Here is a 21,447-nt window from a genome sequence, read left to right as displayed (position 1 = left end):
AGTTAACTTTTTCGTGATATGGAGTTAGTGTTTGTAGGCTATGGTCTTTGTTGACTCCAACGTAGCATCAAGTTAACATAAAAAATAGAAATATTCTTTAATGACTGTCTTTGAGTGGGCGGTGGGACACGTAAGTCCCAATTTTTCAGATACACTCACACGGCAGCGGGAACATATGTACAAAAGTTTGCTCGAAAATCTTTAACTATAGGAAGCTCTAAATCTGTAGATATTATAAGAAGCTGCTACAAACGCGAATTTCTCCCTCAATAGCTGGCGTGCGCTGTTCATAACAATGTGCTTCATGAACGGTTAAAGAGAAAAATTGGCCGGCACGCACTCCTAGGCACCAACACCGACGAGCACAAAGCCACAAACGCATACACATTTAAACCTCCTTCGGGCGACCACACCATGTAGGTCGAAGTACGAACGACCTCCGGCTCCCACTTCAAATGTCTGCGGCCTTAAGACAAAGACAGTTACCTTTGTCTCGACGGTTGTTACAGGGCTCGTAAAGGCGTCTTCGTGAAGTGGTTTCCGTGCCAGGGGACACATACGTTGTCAGAACTGACACGCGCTTTGCTGCAACGTAAAGATTGTTTGTTTTTTTCTTCTCATGCAGAGCTACTTATCCAGCACTCGACAGAGACCCTTGCCCTCGAGGTTCTGCTGAACCCGGAGGTATCCACGCTCCGCCAATGCTTCAAGAACATGATGGTCTCCGGCACCACTCACAAGCACGTCATTCACGCCGGCTACGCTTTCGCCGGCTCCGGAGATTGGATACTCCAGGATGGCGTCTTCAGCGCCCGCGATGTTGAGACGCTGTTGCACGACGCCGAAGTTCAGGAGGTGCCTTCTTATTTTGTCTATTCGGGGATTCGCTACGCCTATTAGTTTTGATTAGCATGATCGAAAATATATAGTGAATGCTAGTGAGTACCAGTGATTTCTCCATGCTTGCGCATTGTAGCCAGAGTGTGCACACATATAACCCAAAATAGCACCTACATATAGCGCTCAATGTATAGTAATGCGTAATAGCACATCGATACCCAACAGCAGTGAAGTTACCTACCGTAAAATTCAGAGCAAGCCGCCTAACATCCCCCACTGCGGTGAAAGATGATCCCACGAGATTTCAAGGTGAGGCCCTAGCTCGGTCATGGAGCAAAATTCAAAACAGTGGAGGAGGGACCACTAACAATACAGTAATGTACACCTGTGCTTTTAACGAAATGCTTAATTTATAATCATGCATTCACTGTTTCCAAATAGTGAATAAAACATTGAAAATGGTGAAAGGGGTGAGTGGGAGGTGCTTGCTCTGTAGTTGGTTTGTATTAAAAATGTGCCCCCTTAAAAAATAAAAAGGAGAAGGTCATTGTTCGGAATTTTGCGTGCAAGGAATCTACTTTTGGAAAATTCTCCATAACGCTTTCATACAAAATATCGGCTTTTATAATGTATTTCAAGGCTTTCAAATCATACAAGTACGTTAACACTAAATACCTGTAACAGTAAATGAAGAGCTTTCTCAAAATGTGCTGCTAAATAGTCCGTGTAATTCTACGAAATTATTTATTAGACATTAATGACCGCCTTAAGAAATCAACCTAATCACCTGCCTTGAAATACGCCCAGGTGCTACGCCGCCAGAAGTTCCACACGTTACACGTCCACTGCTCAGCCGAGGGGAGCTGGAAACAGCCTCCTGTGGGCGTCTGCCTTAACCCGCCAGACATCGCGGACAGCCTAGCCGGTTCGGCGCACCTGCTTGGCTGCCTAGACGTCGTACTGACGAGCCCTCCCCTAACGAGCCTGCTGCCTTCGTCCAGTGTGGTAGGCAACATCCGTTTCCGAAGGCCAACCATGTACGTGTTTCCGGGCGGCCAGGGCGACTGTGCCCTGTTCGGAGTCACGGGCTTCACGCTGCTCGTGGACGGCGGCTTTGCCCGGAAGCCGTGCTTTTGGGAGTTTGTTCGGCACTTAGATCGGCTGGACTCGCTCCTAGTCACACGTTTCAACCAGTTCAACTCGTGCGGACTCACGGCGCTGGCGCAACGCAAGGCACTCGAGCGCGTCTACCCGCAGGTCGGCCACGTCTTCTGCAACGCCGTCCGGTCGCCATCCGACGAGGAACTGCAAAAGGACCGCGACCAACTCGTCGTCAGTGTGGTGGCTCAAGGACTGGAGTTTCTGCAGGGAGTGCGCGAGATGGGACTGTCACCGCAAGCCTGCCAGAGGGATATGCGGCCGCACACTCTATACCACAAGGTGGGCCATGGTACGCTAGAGATGTTCGTGCTCAGTCCTGGACGCTCTACGGAAGAGGACACTTCCGTGTGCGCGCTTCTAGTGTGGCGTCCGGCTAAGGTGTCGGAACCCGTCACGCGCATACTTCTCCCCGGTAGTGCGTCTCAGAGTGTCATCTTCGAGGGGCTCAACAAACTGGGCCATTTAACTGCACTAAAGAGTCGCGAGGTGACCGCGGAAGCGCGGTTAGGATTGAAAAAATCAAAAGTACAAGGTAAACCGCTCCGAGCAACCTCAGTGCCTCCCAGGACAAGCGTCGCCAAAAGGGCGGCGGTGACAGCCGAGTCCCCGTCACCATCGCCGACACCACCACCTGAAAAGGTCAGAGCGACGGCGAAGCCTACAAGCAAGTCTCTTGAATCTCAATCCAAAAAGCAGGACGAGGTTAAAAGGCCTTCCAAAACAAGTGCCAAGAAGGAACCAAAGAAAACAGCCACGGAGAAGGCTGACACTAAAGACGAAAAGGTTGCCAAGATCACTGCCAAAATTCCAGAAAAAGTAGCGGAGACAATGCCCGACAAAGAAAAAATTGTTGAGAAACTGGGAGAAAATGAGTTAGATAACATTCAAGAAAAAGACATCAGCAAGATAATCAGTGACAAGCCACTGAAAAAGCTTCCAGTCGAGATCGACAAGATAGACACGAAAGCCTCAGAAGAAATAGTTGCTAAACTTGACGAAAAGGTAACCGCCAAACGTGAATTGAAAAAAGCTACACCTGCTAGGCTCCCAGCTAAGAGCAAAGGAGCAAAGGACGTCACCAACAAGATGGCAGTTGAAAGCAAGACTATCGCGAGAAAGACTGCCGAACCAGCAAAGGTGAAACCACGTCCAGTTGTTGCCCCTCCAACACGGCCTATTGTTCGTGATTCTAAGCCAAAGTCACCATCTAGTTCTGCATCTAGTTCGCCGAAGCGCACGCCTCCTAAGCCTACGACCGAGCGGCCAGTAAGGTCAGTAAGGGGAGGAGTACGGACACTAAAGCCTGCTGCTGCAGAACCCGTGACAGCTCTTGCAGTTGAGAAACCTGTGTTGACAGAGAAGCCCACGGCTCAAGTGAAACCGGACAAAAGAATCGAGGTTGTGGCATTGTCTGGAGACGAAAGTTCTGGGTCGAAAGAAGCCATTGAGGAAAAAGCAGCAACTGAAGCTACGAAAGAAGACAGGCCTTTCATTGAACCTTCTAGCAGCGACGAAAGCAAGAAAGATATCTTGAAACAGAAATCCCCTACTACAGCCGATGAAGCTCCGATCAAAGCGGTGCTTCTAGGCACTGCGCGCGCCTTGCCAGCAACAGATGAAGTTCAAGCTGTGCCAGCAAAGCCTCTGGAAAAGGAAATCGTCGACGCTGAGATGTGGCCTACGGAAGGCAGTGGCAAAGAACTTGCTGAACCTCCAGAGCATGTTCTATCCCCTGAGCCTACTATATCTGCGTCATCTGAGGGTGTGCCGTCTCTTGTCGACGAAGTTATTGACGTCTCTCTGAAAGCTGATTCTTCCGTCGCGATGCAGATTGCCGAGCCAGAACTCAGCAGAGTCCGAGCTCTCTCCAGTGGACAGCGAACACCGGACTCTCTGGACACGCCCCGCGAAGTCAGAGACGGCACAGCGCCATCCTCTAGAGACGAGATACTCGAAGCCATGGAAAAACATCAGCTTGTTTCCAGAGAACAAGTTCTTGAAATCAAGAGGAGGGACTCTGTCGACTCTATTGAAGGAGAAATCGCCATGGAAGAGGAGGAAATCATCCATCCAACTCAAGAAGCCGACATGAAAACAGCGGGAGTACTCGCAGAAAACATACAATCTGAACTTGAGAAACCAGAGGACAGAGCTCTGGTAAGCCAAGCTCTTGATGTAGCTAAAAAAGAGACTGTCGAGCCTGAGAGCAAAGAACTGCGGCCAACTTCTGACAGACCGGGTGGGCGTGCCATTGAGAGCATGGTTCACGACTTCACCGAAGATACATACGCCCAACCTGAACTAGTGGGAAAGGTGGAACCCGATATTAAGAAAACAGCGCCTGATATTCGCGCAACTGAACTCTCCGACACTGCACAGGAAAAGCCTGTCGAGTCCGAGGAGGCCGAAAAGCTAGAGTTGGCCATTCAGAGAGCAGATGAGCCGGCTAGTGTAAGTGTTGTACATGAGTTCAAAGAAAAGAGGCCCACTGAGACGAGAAGCTTGAAACAAGTAGAGCCAGAGATTCAGAAGCAATCAGATGAGCCTTGCAGAAAAATTGAAAAACCACCTGGAGAAACCTTTGGTGGTGTAGAATCTGAGGTAGCACACAAAGAGCACGCAAAGCCTGGCGACATCGAAGAGAAAGAAACCAAAAGTAAAGCAACACCTGAAGAGTTTTCTTTTGCTTCTGTGTCTGGGGTCGAGGAGAAACAACCTGCCATGTCTGAAGAATCGCAGCAGGTGACCCCAGAAATTGAGAGACCACCTGATGAGACTCTTTGGGATGCTGTCCCTGAGGTCGAGCTGAAGAAGCCTACCCAACATGAGGGTGTCAAAGAGTTGCAAGCGGAGATTGAAGGCTCAACCCAAGAAACTCCTGTGAGTGCAGGGCCTGAGGTAGAGTCGAAGAAGCCTACACAACTTGAGGTTGAAGAAAAGCTGGAACAGAAAGTTGAGATATCAACTGAGGAAAAACCAGTTAGTGCAGTGCTTGAGGTCGAGGTGAAGCCCACAGAACATCATGGCCTTAAAGAATTGCACCCGGATGTTCAGGGGCCAACGGAGGTCGTGCCTGTGAGCGCAGAACCTGAATTTGAAGCAGTTAAGCCAGTAGACCATCAGGTTGTCGAAAAGTTGGAACCGGAAATTGTCAGGCCAACTGAAACTCCTGTGAGTTCATCGCCTGAGGTTGAGAACAAAAAGCCTACAGGGCAAGACGGTGATGAAAATCTGGAACGAAAAGTTGTAAGCTCCATTGAGGAATCACCCGTAAGCCCAGAGGGATCACTCGAGCCAAATACGCCTACTGAACAGGAGGGTATGGGTAAGCTGCAGAGCCCAGAGGAGATAAGACCTATGAGCTCAGTGCCTGAGGTGGAACAGAAGACGCCCATAAAAGAGGAGGGAATTAAAAAGCCACCACCGGAATTTGAGATGCCTACTAAGGAAACACCTGTGAGCCCATTGTCAAAGGCTGAGGCGATGATGCCTACAAAAATAGAAGGTGTTGAAAAGCTCCAAAAGGAGGTTGACAGGCCAACTGAGGGAACTTTGGTGAGTACAGTGCCTTTGGTAGAGCCGGAGAGGTCTACCGAGCACGAAGATAACGAAAACCATGAACGGAAAGTTGAAAGACCAACTGATCAAATAACAGTGAGTGCAATGTCTGATGTCCAGCCGAAGAAGTATACAGAACATGAGGATGGTGAAAAGCTCCAAACTGAGCTTAAAATGACTACTCAGGAAACTCCCGTGAGTTCTGAGCTGGGAATGCCCACAGATAATGATGGCCCCGAAAAGCTCAAGCTGGACGTTGAAAGGCCAGCTGAGAGAACTCCAGTGAGTGCCGCACACGAGGTCGAGCTAGAGAAGCCTTCGGAACATGAGTATTTTCAAACTCCGGAACGGCAGGTTGAAAGGCCAGCCGAGGAAACTTCCGGTGGTAGAGGGCCTGAAACCAAGCCAAAGAAGCCTATAGCATATGACAACGCCGAAAAAATAGAAGTGCAGGTTGACATGCCAACAGTGGAAACTCACGAGGGCACAGGGCCACAGGTCGAGGCGATGGAGAATATAGAACAGGAGGGTGTCGGAACGCTGCTGCCAGAGTTTGAGAGGCCAGCTGGTGAGACTCCTGTGAGTGCGTTTCCTATAATGGAGCCGAAGAAACCGTTTGATGATGAAGGTGTTGAAATGCCGGTATGGGAGGTTGAACATTCAGTTGCGAAAACTCCAATGAGTGCAGCGGCTGGGGTTGATTCGAAGAAGCCTACGGAACATGAGGGTGTCGAGAAGCTGGAACCGGAGTTCGAGAAGTCAACCGAGGAATATTCTGCGAGGGCAGTGCCTGAGATCGAGTCGAAGAGGCCTACAACACCTCAGGGTGCCGAGAAGATGGAAGGGGATCTGGAAGGTTCAGCTATGGAAACTTTTGTGAGTCAAGTGCTACTGGTCGAGGCAGAGAGGTGTACAGAACAGGACGGTTTCGAAAAGAAGTCAACTGAGAGAACACCTGTGAGTGCAGTGCCTGAGGTTGAGTCGAAGAAACCTACAAAGCATGACAATAACCTGGAACGAGAGACTGATAAGTCAACTGAGAAACCCCCTGGGAGTGCAGTGCCTGAGGTCGAGTTGAAGAAGCCTACAGAATATGAGGGTGTTGATAAGCTGGTATGGGAGGTTGAAAAACCAACTGAGGAAAGTCCTGCACGTGCAAGGCCTGAACTCGAGTCGAAGAAGCCTAGAGAACATGATGGTGACGAAAAGCCGGATTACGAGGTTCAGAAGCCAACAGAGCAAACACTTGTGAGTGCAGTGCCTGAGGTTGAGTCGAAGGAGCCTACAGAACATGAGGGTGTCGAGAAGCTGGGACGAGAGGCTGAAAAGTCAGCTGAAAAAACTCCTGTGAGTGCAGTGCCTGAGGTCGGATTCAAGAAGCCTGCAGAACATGAGGGTGACGAAAAGCTGCATTACGAGGTTCAGAAGGCAACAGAGGAAACACATGTCAGTGCAGTGCCTGAGGTCGAGTCGAAGGAGCCTACAGAACATGAAGGTGCCGAGAAGCTTCAACGGGAGATTAAAAAGTCAACTGAGGAAACACCTGTAACTGCAGTGCCTGCGGTCGAATCAGAAAAGCCTTCCGAACAAAAGGTTTCCGAGATGCTGAAACGGGAGGTTGAAAGACCAACTGAAGAAACTTCTGAGAGTGTGGTGCCTCAGGTCCAGCCGACAAAGCCTACAGAACATGAGGGTGACGAAAATCTGGAATGGGAGGATGAAAAGCCAACTGAGGAAACACCTGGGAGGGCAGCGACTGAAGTCGAATCGAAGAAGCTTATGGAACGTGAGGTTGTCGAGAAGCTGGAACTGGAGATTGCGAAATCAACTGAGGAATCTCCTGCGAGTGCACTACCTGAGGTCAAGTCGAAGAAGCCTACAGCCCCTGAGACTGCTGAGAAGTTAGAGAAAGAGCTTGGGGGTTCAACTCTGAAAACTCCTGTGAGTACAGTGCTTCAGGTTGAGGCGGAGAGGTCTACAGAACAGGACGCTTTCAAAAAGTCAACTGAAGAAACACTTGTGAGTGCAGTGCCTGAGGTCGAGTCGAAGCAGCCAACAGAGCATGAGGGTGCTGAGAAGTTGGAACGCGGGACTAAGAAGTCAATTGACGAAATTCCTGGGAGTGAAGTGCTTGAGGTGGAGTCGAAGAAGCCTACAGAACATGAGGGTCCCGAGAAGCTGGAATGGGATACTGAAAAATCACCTGAGGAAACACATCTGAGTGCAGTGCCGAAGGTCGAGTCGAAGAAGGCTACAGAACATCAGGGTGCCGAGGAGCTGGAACGGGAGACTGAGAAGTCAACTGACGTAATTCCTGTGAGTGCAGTGCGTGAAGAGGAGTCGAAGAAGCATACAGAACTTCAGTGTGCCGAGAAGCGGGAATGTGATACTGAAACAATAACTGAGGAAACACCTCTGAGCGAAGTGCCTGAGGACGAGTCGAAGAAGGCTATAGAACATCAGGGTGCCGAGGAGCTGGAACGGGTGACTGAGAAGTCAACTGACGAAATTCCTGTGAGTGAAGTGCCTGAGGTGGATTCGAAGAAGCCTACAGAACATGAGGGTGCCGAGAAGCTGGAATGGGATACTGAAATAATAACTGAGGAAACACCTCTGAGCGAAGTGCCTGAGGACGAGTCGAAGAAGGCTATAGAACATCAGGGTGCCGAGGAACTGGAACGGGTGACTGAGAAGTCAACTGACGAAATTCCTGTGAGTGAAGTGCCTGAGGTGGATTCGAAGAAGCCTACAGAACATGAGGGTGCCGAGAAGTGGGAATGTGATACTGAAATAATAACTGAGGAAACACCTCTGAGCGAAGTGCCTGAGGACGAGTCGAAGAAGGCTATAGAACATCAGGGTGCGGAGGAACTGGAACGGGTGACTGAGAAGTCAACTGACAAAATTCCTGTGAGTGAAGTACCTGAGGTTGATTCGAAGAAGCTTACAGAACATGAGGGTGCCGAGAAGCTGGAATGGGATACTGAAATGTCAACAGAGGAAATACCTTTGAGTGCAGTGCCTGAGGTCGATTCGAAGAAGGCTACAGAACATCAGGGTGCCGAGGAGTTGGAACGGGAGACTGAGAAGTCAACTGAGGAAACACCCATGAGTGCAGCGCCTGATGTTGAGTCGAAGAAGCCTACAGAACATGAGGATGCCGAGAAGCTTGAATGGGAGACTGAAATGTCAACTGAAGAAACTCCCGTGAGTTCAGTGCCTGAGGTCGAATCCAGGAAGCCTTCAGAACACGAGGGTGCCGAAAAGCTGAAACTGGAGGCTGAGAAGTCTACAGAGGAAACACCCGTGAATATAGTACATGAGGTCGAATCTAAGAAGCCTTCGGAACACCACAGTGTTGAGAAGCTTGAACAGGACGTTGAGAAGGTATTTGAGGAAACACCTGTGAGTGCAGTGCCTGAAGTCAAATCGAAGAAGCCTTCGAAACATGAGGGTGCCGAGAAGCTAGAATGGGAGACTGGCAAGTCAACTGAAGAAGCTCCTGTGAGTGCAGTACATGAGGCCGAGTCGAAGAAGCCTAGAGAACATGAGGTTGCCGAGAATCTGGGACTTGATGCTGAGACGTCAGCTGAGGGAACTCCTCTGAGTGCAGTGCCCAGGGTTAAATTCAAGAAGCCTTCGGAACATCAGGGTGCCGAGGAGCTGGAACGGGAGACTGAGAAGTCTACTGAGGAAAGTCATGTGGCTACATTGCCTGAGGTTGAGTCGAAGAAGCCTACAGAACATGAGAGTGCCAAGACGCTTGATTGGGCGACTGATAAGTCAACTGAGGAAACACCTATGAGTGCAGTGCCTGAGGTTGAGTCGAAGAAGCCTACAGAACATGAGGGTGCCGAGAAGCTTGAACGGGAGACTGAAATGTCAACTGAAGAAACTCCCGTGAGTTCAGTACCTGAGGTCGAATCCAAGAAGCCTTCAGAACACGAGGGTGCCGAAAAGCTGAAACGGGAGGCTGAGAAGTCTACAGAGGAAACACCCGTGAGTACAGTACATGAGGCCGAATCTAAGAAGCCTTCGGAACACCAGGGTGTTGAGAAGCTTGAACAGGACGTTGAGAAGTCATCTGAGGAAACTGCTGTGAGTGCAGTGCCTGAGGTCGGATCCAAGAACGCTACAGAACATGAGGGTGCCGAGAAGCTAAAACGGGATACTGAAAAGTCAATGGAGGAAATACCTCTGAGTGCAGTGCCTGAGGTCGAGTCGAGGAAGGCTTTCGAACATCAGGGTGCCGAGGAGCTGGAACGGGAGACTGAGAAGTCTACTGAAGAAAGTCCTGTAATTGCAGTGCCTGAGGTCAAATCCAAGAAGCCTTTGGAACACGAGGGTACCGAGAAGCAGAAATGGGAGGCTGAAAAGTCAACTGAGGAAACACCTTTGAGTGCAGTGTCTGAGGTTGAGTCGAAGAAGCCTACAGAACATGAGCATGCCGGGAAGCTTGAAAGGGAGACTGAAATGTCAACTGAGGAAACTCCTGTGAGTTCAGTGCCTGAGGTCGAATCTAAGAAGCCTTCGGAACATGAGGCTGCCGAGAAGCTAGAATTGGACATTGAGAAGTCAACTGAGGGAACTCCCGTGAGTGCAGTGCATGAGGTCGAGTCAAAGGAGCTTACAGAACATGAGGGTGCTGAGAAGCTAGGACGGGAGGCTGAGAAGTCAGTTGAGAAAACTCCTGCGAGTCCAGTGCCTGAAGTCGGATTGAAGAAGCCTACAGAACATGAAGGTACCGATAAGCTGGAACGGGACATTGAAAAACCAACGGAGGGAGCTCTTGATGGTGCAGTACGTGAAGTCGAGTCAAAGTCACCTACAGACCATGTTAATGACGAAAAGCTCGAACGAGAGATCGAGAAGACAACTGAAGAAAAACCTGTTAGTGCAGGGCCAGAGGTCGAGCTGATGAAATCGTCAGAACAGAATGAGGCCGTACAGCTAGAACCGAAAGTTGAGAAGTCAGCTGATGACACGCCTGTGAATACAGTACCTCAAGCTGAGCCGAACACGCCTACAGACCAGGGTGACTTCGAAAAGAAGTGCGCTGAGGAAACACCTTTGAATGCGGGCCCTGCGGTAGAGTCGATGAAGCCTGCAGAACATGAGCGTGCTGAGAAGCTGGAACGGGAGGTTGAAGAACCAATAAGGGAAAGTCTTGTAGGTGTGGTGCCTGAGGTCCAGTCGAAGAAGCCTACAAGACAGGAAGATAACGAAAAGCTTCAACTGGAGGTTGACATTTCAGCTGCTGCGGAAGCTGCTGTGAGTGAACTATCTGATTTTAAGCCATTTAAGCCTACAGAACATGAAGGTGTCGAAAAGCGGCCACAGGAGAATGAAAGGCCACTTGAGGAATCTCATGAGAAAGCAGTACATGACGTCGACCAGAGGACACCAACAGAATTCGTGGATATTGAAAGATTAGAACCGGTTACTTTTACAGCAGTTGAAGAGAATTCTACAGGGGCTGTAACTGAAAGTGAGCCGAGAAAACCTAGAAGCCATGAGGATATAGAAATGCTAAAACTGGAAATTGAGGGACCACCTATGGAGGCTCCTTTGAGTGCAGTTCCGGAGCACAAGACAGAAATAGAGCACGAGGGCGCCGAAGAAATTCTCAAAGCAAAGGCTGAGAAGCCACTCGAAGAAACTGGGCAGAATTTAGTGCCTCAGGTATTGCACCAAACACCTACAGAACAGGATGGAGTCGAAAAGCTGAAACCAGTGATTCAGAGGCCAGCTGACAAGACTACCATGCTCTACGGCGTTGAGCCGAATAAAGATGCCGAATATGAGGTGTACGAAGGACTGAAATATGATTTTGGGAGGCCACTCGAAGAAACTCTTGTTGGCGCAGCACCTGATGCCATGCTTACCGAATCTGCAGAATTTGAGCCTGTGGAAAAGCTAGATCAAGACATTACTGCAAGTGCAGTGCCTGATATCGAGCAGAAGAAACCTACTGACCTTTCGGGTGTCGAACTGGAACCATACATTGAAGTACCACTTGAACAGACTAATCTGAGTGCAGGTCTTGGGGCTGAGCAGAAAGAATATGCTGAACGGGAGGGTGTCAAAAAGATGAAATCAATTGTCGACATGCTACCTCAAGAGGCTCGTGCGAGTGGTGTGCCTCAAGATGACAAAAAGAAACATGTGGAAATTGAGAAGCCTGCACAGCAACTTGAGACGCCAACTGAAGAGGTCGCTGTTGGCGCTCTGCCGGAGTACGAGGAGAAGGAACCTTCAGAAGATGGGGGTGTCGAAAAGCCTCAACGAGCGACTAAAAGGCCAGTTGAAGAAACCACAGTGAGTGAATTGGCTGATGTTGAGCTGAAAAAAACCAAAGAGCACGAGGAAGTCGAAAGAATTGAACAGGAAGTTGAGAAGCCACCTGAGAAAACTCCTGTGACTGCTGTGCTTGAGGCCGAGCAGAAGAAACCCGCAGAAGAGGATGTCGAAAGAGTCAAACCAGAGGTTCACGGGTCACCAGACGAAACTCGCGTGAGCACAGTGCCTGAGGATGAGTGGAAGAAACTGATTGAAAATGATAGAGCCCGAAAAGTGGAACTAGAGTATGACTTGTCACGTGAGGAGGCTCCTGCAGAGGCACTGCCCAAGGAAGAGAAGAATCCTGCTAAGCCTGATATCGCGAAATTGGTGGAACCTGAATTGAGTCAACCAACTGAAAAAACACCTGTAAGTGCAATGCATAATCTCGAGCTGAAGAAACATATAGAACATGATGGTATTGAAAAACTGGAACCAAAAATTGGCTTACCTACTGAAGGTACATCTATGAGTGCAGAGCTTCACAAAAAACGTGCGGAACCCGACAGTGCAGAACAGTTTGAATCACATGTCTTCAGGGCACCTGAGGAGACTTCAATGAGGGCTGTATCTGAGGAAGAAAGGAAACCTACCGAGCCAGATAATGTGGAAACAATAGAACGGAAATCTGACAGAAGTTCCGAAGATATTGCTACGAGTGCAGTGTGCGATGTTGAGCCGAAGAAACCCGAAGAATATAAGGGAGCCGTAAAGCTGGAAGCAGATACTGAAAAACCAGCTAAGCAGACTCATAGCATAATTTATGGTGTCGACGTGAAGGAACCTAGAGAACACAAGGGTACCGAGAAGGTAGAGCCAATCATCGAGAGGCTACCTCAGGATACTCCTGTCAGTATATTTCCTGAGGCCGAGCAGAAGAAAACTACAGAGTATTTGTGTGTCGAAAAGTTGGAAGACGAAATTGAGAGGCTAGCTATGGAGACCCATGCGACTGCAATGTCTCAGGTAGATCTGAAGGAACATAAAAAAATTGAGGGCATAGAAAAGATGGAGCCAAATACTGAGATGACGTTTGAGGAAACACCTGTCACCACGCTTCCTAACGCTGGTATGGAGTCAACCACGCAGGATGATGACATCAAAGATCAGGAACCAGAGAGTAAGAAACAATTTGAAAAAACTCTGAGTGCAGTGCATCAAGATGAGAAAAAGCCTGCCCACCCTGACACTATTGGAGAGGTATTACCAGACACTGAGAGACCTGCTTCAGAGCTGGCTCTGGGTGCAGCCCCTGTTATCGAGGAAAAACGTACAGAACCTGACACTGTGGGACATCTAGAACCAAAAGTTGAGAGACCATCAGTGGAGCCTGTTGCCAGTGCAGTGCCGGAGGTTGAAAAACCAGCTGTGAGGACGGTCACTGAGATCGAGAATAAAAAGCATGCTGAGTCTGACAGCGCTGAAATGCCGATATCTGAAACAGAAAGACTGGCTGAAGATACCCCTGTGAGCGGGGTGCCACAGGTCGTAGAGAAGAAACCTACAGAACGTCAAAGTGTTGAGAACTTGGAACAGGATATTGGCAGAGCTCGTGAACAGCTTCCTGTTGGTGCAGTGACGGAGGAAGGGGGGAATAAACATGCAGGGTATGTACCTCACAGTGCTGAAAAACTTGAAGCCATGGCTGAGCGACCACCTGAACCGGATGCTGTGGACTCATTGCTTAAGGACACAGGGAAGAAATTATCTGAGCCTGAAAGTGTCAGAAAGATCGAGCCTGAGTTAGGAAAGTACCAAGAGGAGCCTCCTGTAAGTACAGAACCGGAAGGCCAGGCTAAGAAAGCTACGGAGCATGAAAGTGCGGGAAAGTGGGAAGCAAAGATAGAGGGGCAAGCCGAATATATTTCTTCGTTTACAGTGCCAGAAGGAGAGAATCGACCTACCAAGCCAGAGTTCATTTTGAGTGCAGTGCCAGATAATGAAGAAAAACGACTTGCCGAGCTTGCAAATGCAATAAGTATTCAAAAAGAAGTTGAAAGAACAACTGAAGGCAGCTCTGTCAAGTCAATGCACGGGGGGGCAGAGAAGAAGCTTGCAGATCCTGAAGGTATCCGAAAGTTAGAAATGGAGACTGAGAAACCAGCTGATGACAGCTTTGAGAGCTCTCTGCCACAGGTCACAGAAAAAGCATCTGCCAAACATGAAATGCTCCCAATAATAGAGCAACAAATTCAGAAACTTACTGAAGAGTCTACTGTGAGAACCCCGACTGTGGCTGAAGAGAAGGAACCTGGCGGGGGCGTTCTAAAAGAGAAGTCTGATATTGACAGACCATCTGAAGAGACTCCTGTCCATGTTGTGTCAGAAAGCACTGAAAGAAAATCATCAGAGCCTCACAGTATCCAACTGATGAAACATGAGAACAACAGGCCAGCTGAAGAAACTGCTAGGGATGCAGTTCTTGAGTCTGACGAAAGATTATCTTCTGGACGGGATGATACGTATGAATACCTAGAAAAGCCAGATGATAGTGGTCTCACGACAATACTGACGTATAGAGATCCCACCACGCAAGGTGATTTTCAACAAGGTGAACAACCAATTGAAAAGTTGCTATCTAAAGGATCAGAGAGTGACTTGCACGAAATTCCAGACAAACTAAGTCGCGATTCGACAGGATATGGAATTCATGAAAAAAAGTTTGACGCTCCTGTGGCTGAAAGAACAGAAATTGCAGATTCGAAAGCTGCTAAGGCCGAAGATGTCGAGAAGACATCTCTCCATGAAAAGTCTGTAAAGCGTTGTGATAGCAGAGAGGAAAAACCGCTAATTGAGACACTGGAAGAAAAAACAGATAAAACACATTCAGACGAGCCGGTAGGCGAAACTTTGGTTCATATTATGGCAAGCGTTGTAAGCAAAAAGCCTCCTGACCATGACGAGCAAGAACTTGCCATTGAGAAGTCAGAAGAAACAGATTCTTCCAGCACCAAAAGAGAGCGTGCGGAGAGAAAGCCCACCAAGCAAGAATATATCGAAAGTGAAAACCCGTGTTTCAATGAACAAGCCCTGCAAACTCCTGTTAGTACTCTCTTTAACGTTGCCGACAAAAAGACTTCTGAGCACGAAGATTTTGACACGCAAGAACTGGAAATTGTGAAGGCAGTACAGAAGTCTCCTATACCTGCTACATCAGAGATCCCACATGAAGAGACTGCACAAACTAAACATCTTGAAAACCAAGAAGCGTTCAGCAAGCCTGAGGGTATTTTCAAACAAGCACACGAACCTGAGGACAATCTAGATGATAAGAGTCCTGTGAGGGCCATCACGGAAATCACCGACACAAAACCTATTGAGCCTGAATGTGCTGACATGACAGAATCACACGCCTACGGACGAGTAGATACAGGCGCTGCGCCGGAGCTTGCAGATGAGAAGATATCTCAGCCTGAACATCTTGAAAAACCTGAACCAGAGACTGAGAAACCAACATCAAAGGCAGCAACAGTCGTAGACGAAACGCATATCATGCCTGATATGAAAAGTGATGATTTAGGAACTGAAAAGCCTGCAACATCAGCAAGCGAGACCCCAGCCACCGCTGATAAACTATCTCTTGGAACTGATGACTTGGACAAGCCAGACACAGGCATTCAAAAGGGGCAAAAGTTGGACCATGGTGTTCTGCAAACTGCTGGACACAAACACGAATCAAATGACATGAAGAATATCGTTAACAAAGATACTGCTCAAAAACCGGTCTCTTCGTTTGGACACCAGGAGTCTGAAGTTGCTGTCTCCAGTGAAGATGAATCAGCAACAAAGTCTGAGGAAATTAGTGACGATAAAACTGATAAATTCGAAAAAGGAAGTTTATATGAGCAAAGCTCACTTGACCAAGAAGGTATAGTAACGTCTCCTGCTGATGAGACCGGTGATGAAGATGGTAGTAAAAGTATTCGAAGTGACTCCATACTCGACAAGACTACAGCGGAAGTTCATGAAGTTGAAGATGTTGAATCAGCTGTCGATGATGTGGTGGATGAAGGTGTTGTAACCTCTCCATCTCACTCTATTGATGATGATGCCCTCCACCTGCATGCAGAGTATGAAAATCAGCCGTACGATGGAGTACACATCACCGAGCTTCAAGAAGATCATGAAAAAGAATATTTACGTAAACAAAAAGAGGAGGCATCGGATTATGCAAAACCAAAAGACTTGGATAGTTGTGAACAAGGGCTAACAAAAGCGCAGGATGAGGTCACGCTACCACATTTTGAGACAAAGGAAGTTGAGCAAGATGAAGAACACAAGCCGTCTTCTCCAGAAGCCAAGCCTTTGGCAGATTTATTGCGTAAATTGAGTAAGGACGAGGGAACTCAACAAGAAATAGGACACATTCAATTGCACGAAAGTGTCGGTTCACAATCATTCTTATTCGGTGATACCAGCTTCTCTGACGCCGCGTTGCCGGTAGAATCATCAGACTTGCATCAGCCAGGCTACCTTCCACAAGATTATGAAGTTGTTCGATCCACTTCTTTGATTCCGGAGGTAGATGGCACAATCGCTGAAGACCTTATTGCTGCCAAAGAACAAGCTCAGAAACAGCTTGAAGATGAAGGGGAAAATGATGGGCTACCAAGTTTTTTCCGAGCAAGCTCAGGGAAAGATCAATCAATCACTGAGAAGACTCACGGCCTGCCACCAGTGAATGGGTTGTCAGACTTCCCGGAATATAGCCGAAGACCATCTGAACGCGAAGATGCACAGACAGAACAATCAGAAAAAGCCAGTGCCCCAGTGGTTTCTGAGTTGCCTGTTGACTCCTCTAAAGTATCTGACGCACAACAGCATTTTCAAGAACCACGTGAAAAAGCACACAGTGTTGAACCACGCGATTATGAGCCTTCTGCTCCGACAAACTTTGAGCGCCACATCGCTTATTCTGACAGCATTAGAGGTACTGTCCGCACTGTTGATCTTTATGGTGCACATGAAACATCGATTGACGAAACGACTGCTTTCTCTTCTTACCCGCTCACTTCAGAGGAAAAGGACAAACTAAACACAGGTACTGATGACATACCAAATTTATCAGCGCAGAAAGGGGACTCCTCGTTTCCTGAAATGCTGCAAACACAACCAAAAGGTACGAAGTTCCCCGAGAAGAAATCTCTCACAGAATCACCTGATATTTCCGATGAGACATCGTTTTTGGCAGAAAAAGAAAGCCTGACACCCAAAAGGTGTACGACTGGTGATTACATAGCAGAAAAAGCAAAAGTGACTGAAGCTGGACATTTGCAGTTGGTCGATAAACTTAGCCAGCAGGAACCTGAAACCGACGCTGCTATCAGCAAAGGGCACCTGCAACGTGATGAAGTACCTGAAACACAAGGCGACAAAGGAAACGATGAACTGAAGCTTTCCTCTTCAGCTTTAAAAGACAGCGGCGAAACACTACAAGAAGTAGCTCTAATGAGTGGAGGTCAAGCAGACTTTTTAAAGGCACTAGAAGAATCAGTGTTGCATGTAGAAAGTGAGATCATATCAGAACACTTAGATAACTACCTGAATACAGACGCATCACCTGCAAATCGTGACGAAGACCACGTAGACAAGGGGCTGCCAGCAGATACCAATCGTATGGTGTCAGTTGATGATACCTTGGACAATAGTGTCTCACCTAAGCCTTCTCTTTCAAGTGAAGTGGAAAAGGAAGTGACCAAGCAGGAACTCCACCTATCTCTCGACGCTGCTCCCGGTGTAGTCCCGAGTGTGTACAGTAAAGCGAAAGAACTGTTGGAAGAGTGTGTGGGTGCCACTGATTCTACTAGCCCTGGAGGCGCGTTATCAACGGTCAGTCCAAAAGGCTCGGTCAGCGAAGACTCGTTTCGAAGTGTCGTACAAAAAGACTCCTCAAGAGATGTCCTTGTTAAGGATGAACAGGGAAATGATAGAGCTTACGATGAAAGCGTTCTTCCGGCAAGTGGTGTTACGACCGGATATGACTTCAGATCACCTACAGAAGTTCTTAAAAGAGATTTTGTTGAAGAAACGTCGCATACACGTGCCAAAGAGTTGGACGTAACCACGATGTTCCCGTCACCGTCGCAAGACGAAGAAGGAAGACAGCTTTTGGAAATCATAAAAAGCCAAATAGTTGCTGATGAGCCCGCAGATTATGTTACTACAAAAGAACATGATTTGCTATGGGCAAAAGATATACCACCAGCTGATTCCTCAAAACACGTTCCCAGTGCCACACACGCAGAGAGTGGTGACACAGGCTTGGACAGGTCAACAGACTCAACAAAAAAACATGATGAAATGCTCTCAACCATTCTAGACCAAATTTCCAAGGAAGATTGGGATGGAGTGACTCACTCTGAAACTGACAAAATACAGGTTTCAGAAGATGTGGCGGTGCTGCAGTCCAAACTGTTTGTAGACAGCACGACGAAATTTCAGCTCCAAGCCGATGCACCTCTCGGCTTCGAGGACCAACGAGAACCCTCAGGTTCTGGGCATTCATTCGTAAAAGGTAACTATAACTATCAACACTTAAATATTTGGCCATGTCATCACAAAAAATCATGTCTCAGTTTGTGAGTGGGTCTGCAACTAAGTGAAAGAGTAACAAGGAGCAGTTAGTATATAGACTACTCCAATGCAGGTACTGCACCAGTGGTGTTCTCGCCAGCCATATTTTTACGTGATTGACAAGTCGCTTCCACCGTATAGTATATACAAGCTATATTTACAACAGCTGTCCCACAGCTGACCGGTTCAGCTCCGAGGGCGAGCAGCACAGAGGCCGTTGTCTTCATCGGGCGCACTCGTATATGCTTCAGGAGCCTCGCAATATGCACGTAGCGTAATCCCCGGTAGCAGATGCACCATCTCGGTGTGTTAGACGGCAACAATATTACGTATAGAAGCTGCCAGCCCTGGTTAGCACTGGTTGATGTTCGCTAAGGTGAACACCGCAATTACTGTCCAACTACCACACCATGACCACCGACTACTGCACTCAGTGTTTGCAGCAACCGCATACTGCAAGCACTGATTAGTACTACTGTTACAGCTTGCTAGTGTTGAATGAATGAAGACTAACGTTGACTTACGTGGGCTCACGCTGCTTCAGTTGTGGCTAATTGGCTTCTAGTGCTGGCTAAGATTGATAGTTTCAGCTAGTTTTGGATAGTACTTCCTTAACCTCGCTGGTTCTAGGCTAGTACTAGGACACAGTGAATAGCGTGAACCCTCATTTGGCGCAATTAAAATTGTTAATTCATCTGTTTTATAGTGCACCTTAAATAATACACCTGTTTTACGCACAATTATAAACACCCTTTACTGTGATAAGGGTGATTTTTAAATATAATAGTACCCGCTAAAGCTCAAATCTTAAAAAAAAAACAAATATTAAACTCACTGCATACGAAGTGTCCGTATTCTCCGTTTATCTTGCGGACTAAGTTTGTATAACGTTTAGGCGAACAGAATTTTTTTCGACGAACTATCTTCGAAATCACGATTCTGGTTTTAAAACCTGCGCCTTGAGTACACTGCATAGGGTCAGGAATGGGGAGCGGGACCTCGAGTTCATTCAAATCTGGAAACACCCAGTGATAGTTCTTTGAAGGGGCCCTGAAACACTTTTTCAAGTAACCATGGATTGGATTTCTTTGAAGGGGCCCTGAAACACTTTTCCAAGTAACAATGGATTGGATTTACTAAAAAAGCTTATTGCCTCACGAATTCAACGCTGCAAAAATTTTAAGAATTCGTGCTGTACAAGCCGAGTCAAAAATATTTGTCGAACGCTGCAATCGCATTCTTTTTTCTCTCGCCCCGACGAAAGCGCTGGAGGCTAAGCAGGGAGGGATGGCATGAGCAAATAAAATACGTCAAGTGTGCCTCGTCACCTTGAGCACTTTTTTTTTATCTTCGAATATGCAGCTTTTGCAGTAGTGTGATCGCGCGCACGCATGGACAACTCGCGGCCTCTTGCGGCGACCCCAAGTGCACAATGTTCAAATCAGCCAATGGTTTACAGATGGCCTTCTACGAGCGATTTTTGTTGGGTGCCTCGATGTATGTGGAGACAGTGATTTTGTGTACACCATATGGTTCAAACGTGTGCGATCGCTGGCATAGCCTTGCATGCAGAGAGGGATCGCTTTCGGTGAAATGCATGGTAATTTTGCTTAGTTTATCCCTTTGGGCTAAATGTTTGTAATAAATAGATTAGGCACTAATTATTACGCACGAATGATTTGATGACGAAACAAAGGCATTTAGAGCTTATCTATTGGTCTGTCTATCTCACAGGCTGTGTAGGTTCTCGTGCTTTCGTGGCCGATTAATTTACATGGCATGACCAGAGCATGCGAAAAACATAAATGTCCGCTCAAACATGAAAATCAAGACATGCCTTTAATGTACGCCATGACATACTTCACAAGGTCAAGGATCTACAACGGCCATTTGATCACCAGGTACACAAAATATAACATGGAATGATAAGAGCATGAAGAAAATATGCATGGCTTGTCATAACATGAAGACATTTTCATGCATGTCATATAGGCCATGACATACATGACCCGGTAATGGAGCTCTTACGGCCGCGTTATTAAATTGATGTGTACCAAAACTGACGCGGCATAATAGGAGCGTATGGCTAACGTGAATGACAGGTCATAACACGAAAATCATGTCATTCATGCCATGTGTGCCACGACACTCATGACCCAATCATAATGTTCTAACGGTGGTTTTATTAACTTTATCTATACCAAAACTGACAGGATATATGATAACAGCCTAAAAAAGGAATTTACCTAAAATGGCTGGTTCAGGATTACATTAGCCCGGATGAGCTTAATCCAGCTTTATCTCTATTGTCTTACTGTGGCCATACTCAGTCATCCAAATGGCTAGACAGTTTCAACTTATCGATGAGTGACTGGCTTAAGAAGTGCTCATATTGGATTAGCTTATTCTGTTTTAATCCGGACGGGCAGAACAAGACCATGCTCTCACATCCAACAGGCAAGACAATCTCAACTCACTCCAAATTCACTTTCTCGTGATTAGATTGATGTGGATTAGCTTAATCCACATCGCCCTATTCTCGTTATACTCGGTCATCCAAGTGGGTAGGCAATCCCAACTTACTCAAAATAGGTTTCTTTAGGATTAGCTTCATTTGGATTAGCTTACACTTTAATCCAGGCTCACTTAACGTGGTCGTCCTGAGGCATTCAACAGTCATGAAAATTTCATTCTAAATTTGCTTGTGATTAGCTTAAAGCGAATTAGGCGAATCCGGCTTAATCCACACTGGTCTGTGGCCATACTATATCATCCCACTTATCAGACAAACTGAATTCACTCAGAATGGCTGGTTAGAAATGACATTATTCCAGAATAGCTTAATCCGACCTAATCCCAGCAATATGATTCTGGCCTAATTTATAATTTCTTATTGTGGCCATACTAAGTCATCCAAAAGGCTAGGCATTTTAAACTTACAGATAAAACACTGGCTCAAGACGACGAATTAAGATT

The 21,447-nt window shown here is 47.3% G+C and overlaps 1 protein-coding gene across 1 annotated transcript in view; it reads left to right on the top strand.

The window, feature by feature from the left end:
* Positions 1 to 21,447, top strand: part of LOC119174302 (uncharacterized) — a 167,854-nt gene that overhangs the window by 130,327 nt on the left and 16,080 nt on the right. The window contains exons 3-4 of the mRNA XM_037425156.2: positions 626 to 855; positions 1,648 to 18,412. Of these exons, the coding sequence (XP_037281053.2) occupies positions 626 to 855; positions 1,648 to 18,412 (16,995 nt within the window). The remainder of the gene's footprint in view (positions 1 to 625; positions 856 to 1,647; positions 18,413 to 21,447) is intronic.

The sequence above is a fragment of the Rhipicephalus microplus genome, chromosome 3 (genome assembly GCF_043290135.1).
Source record: "Rhipicephalus microplus isolate Deutch F79 chromosome 3, USDA_Rmic, whole genome shotgun sequence".
Lineage (NCBI taxonomy): Eukaryota > Metazoa > Arthropoda > Arachnida > Ixodida > Ixodidae > Rhipicephalus > Rhipicephalus microplus.
Note: the sequence above shows the minus strand (reverse complement) of the source record. Positions and strands in the feature narration are given on the sequence as shown.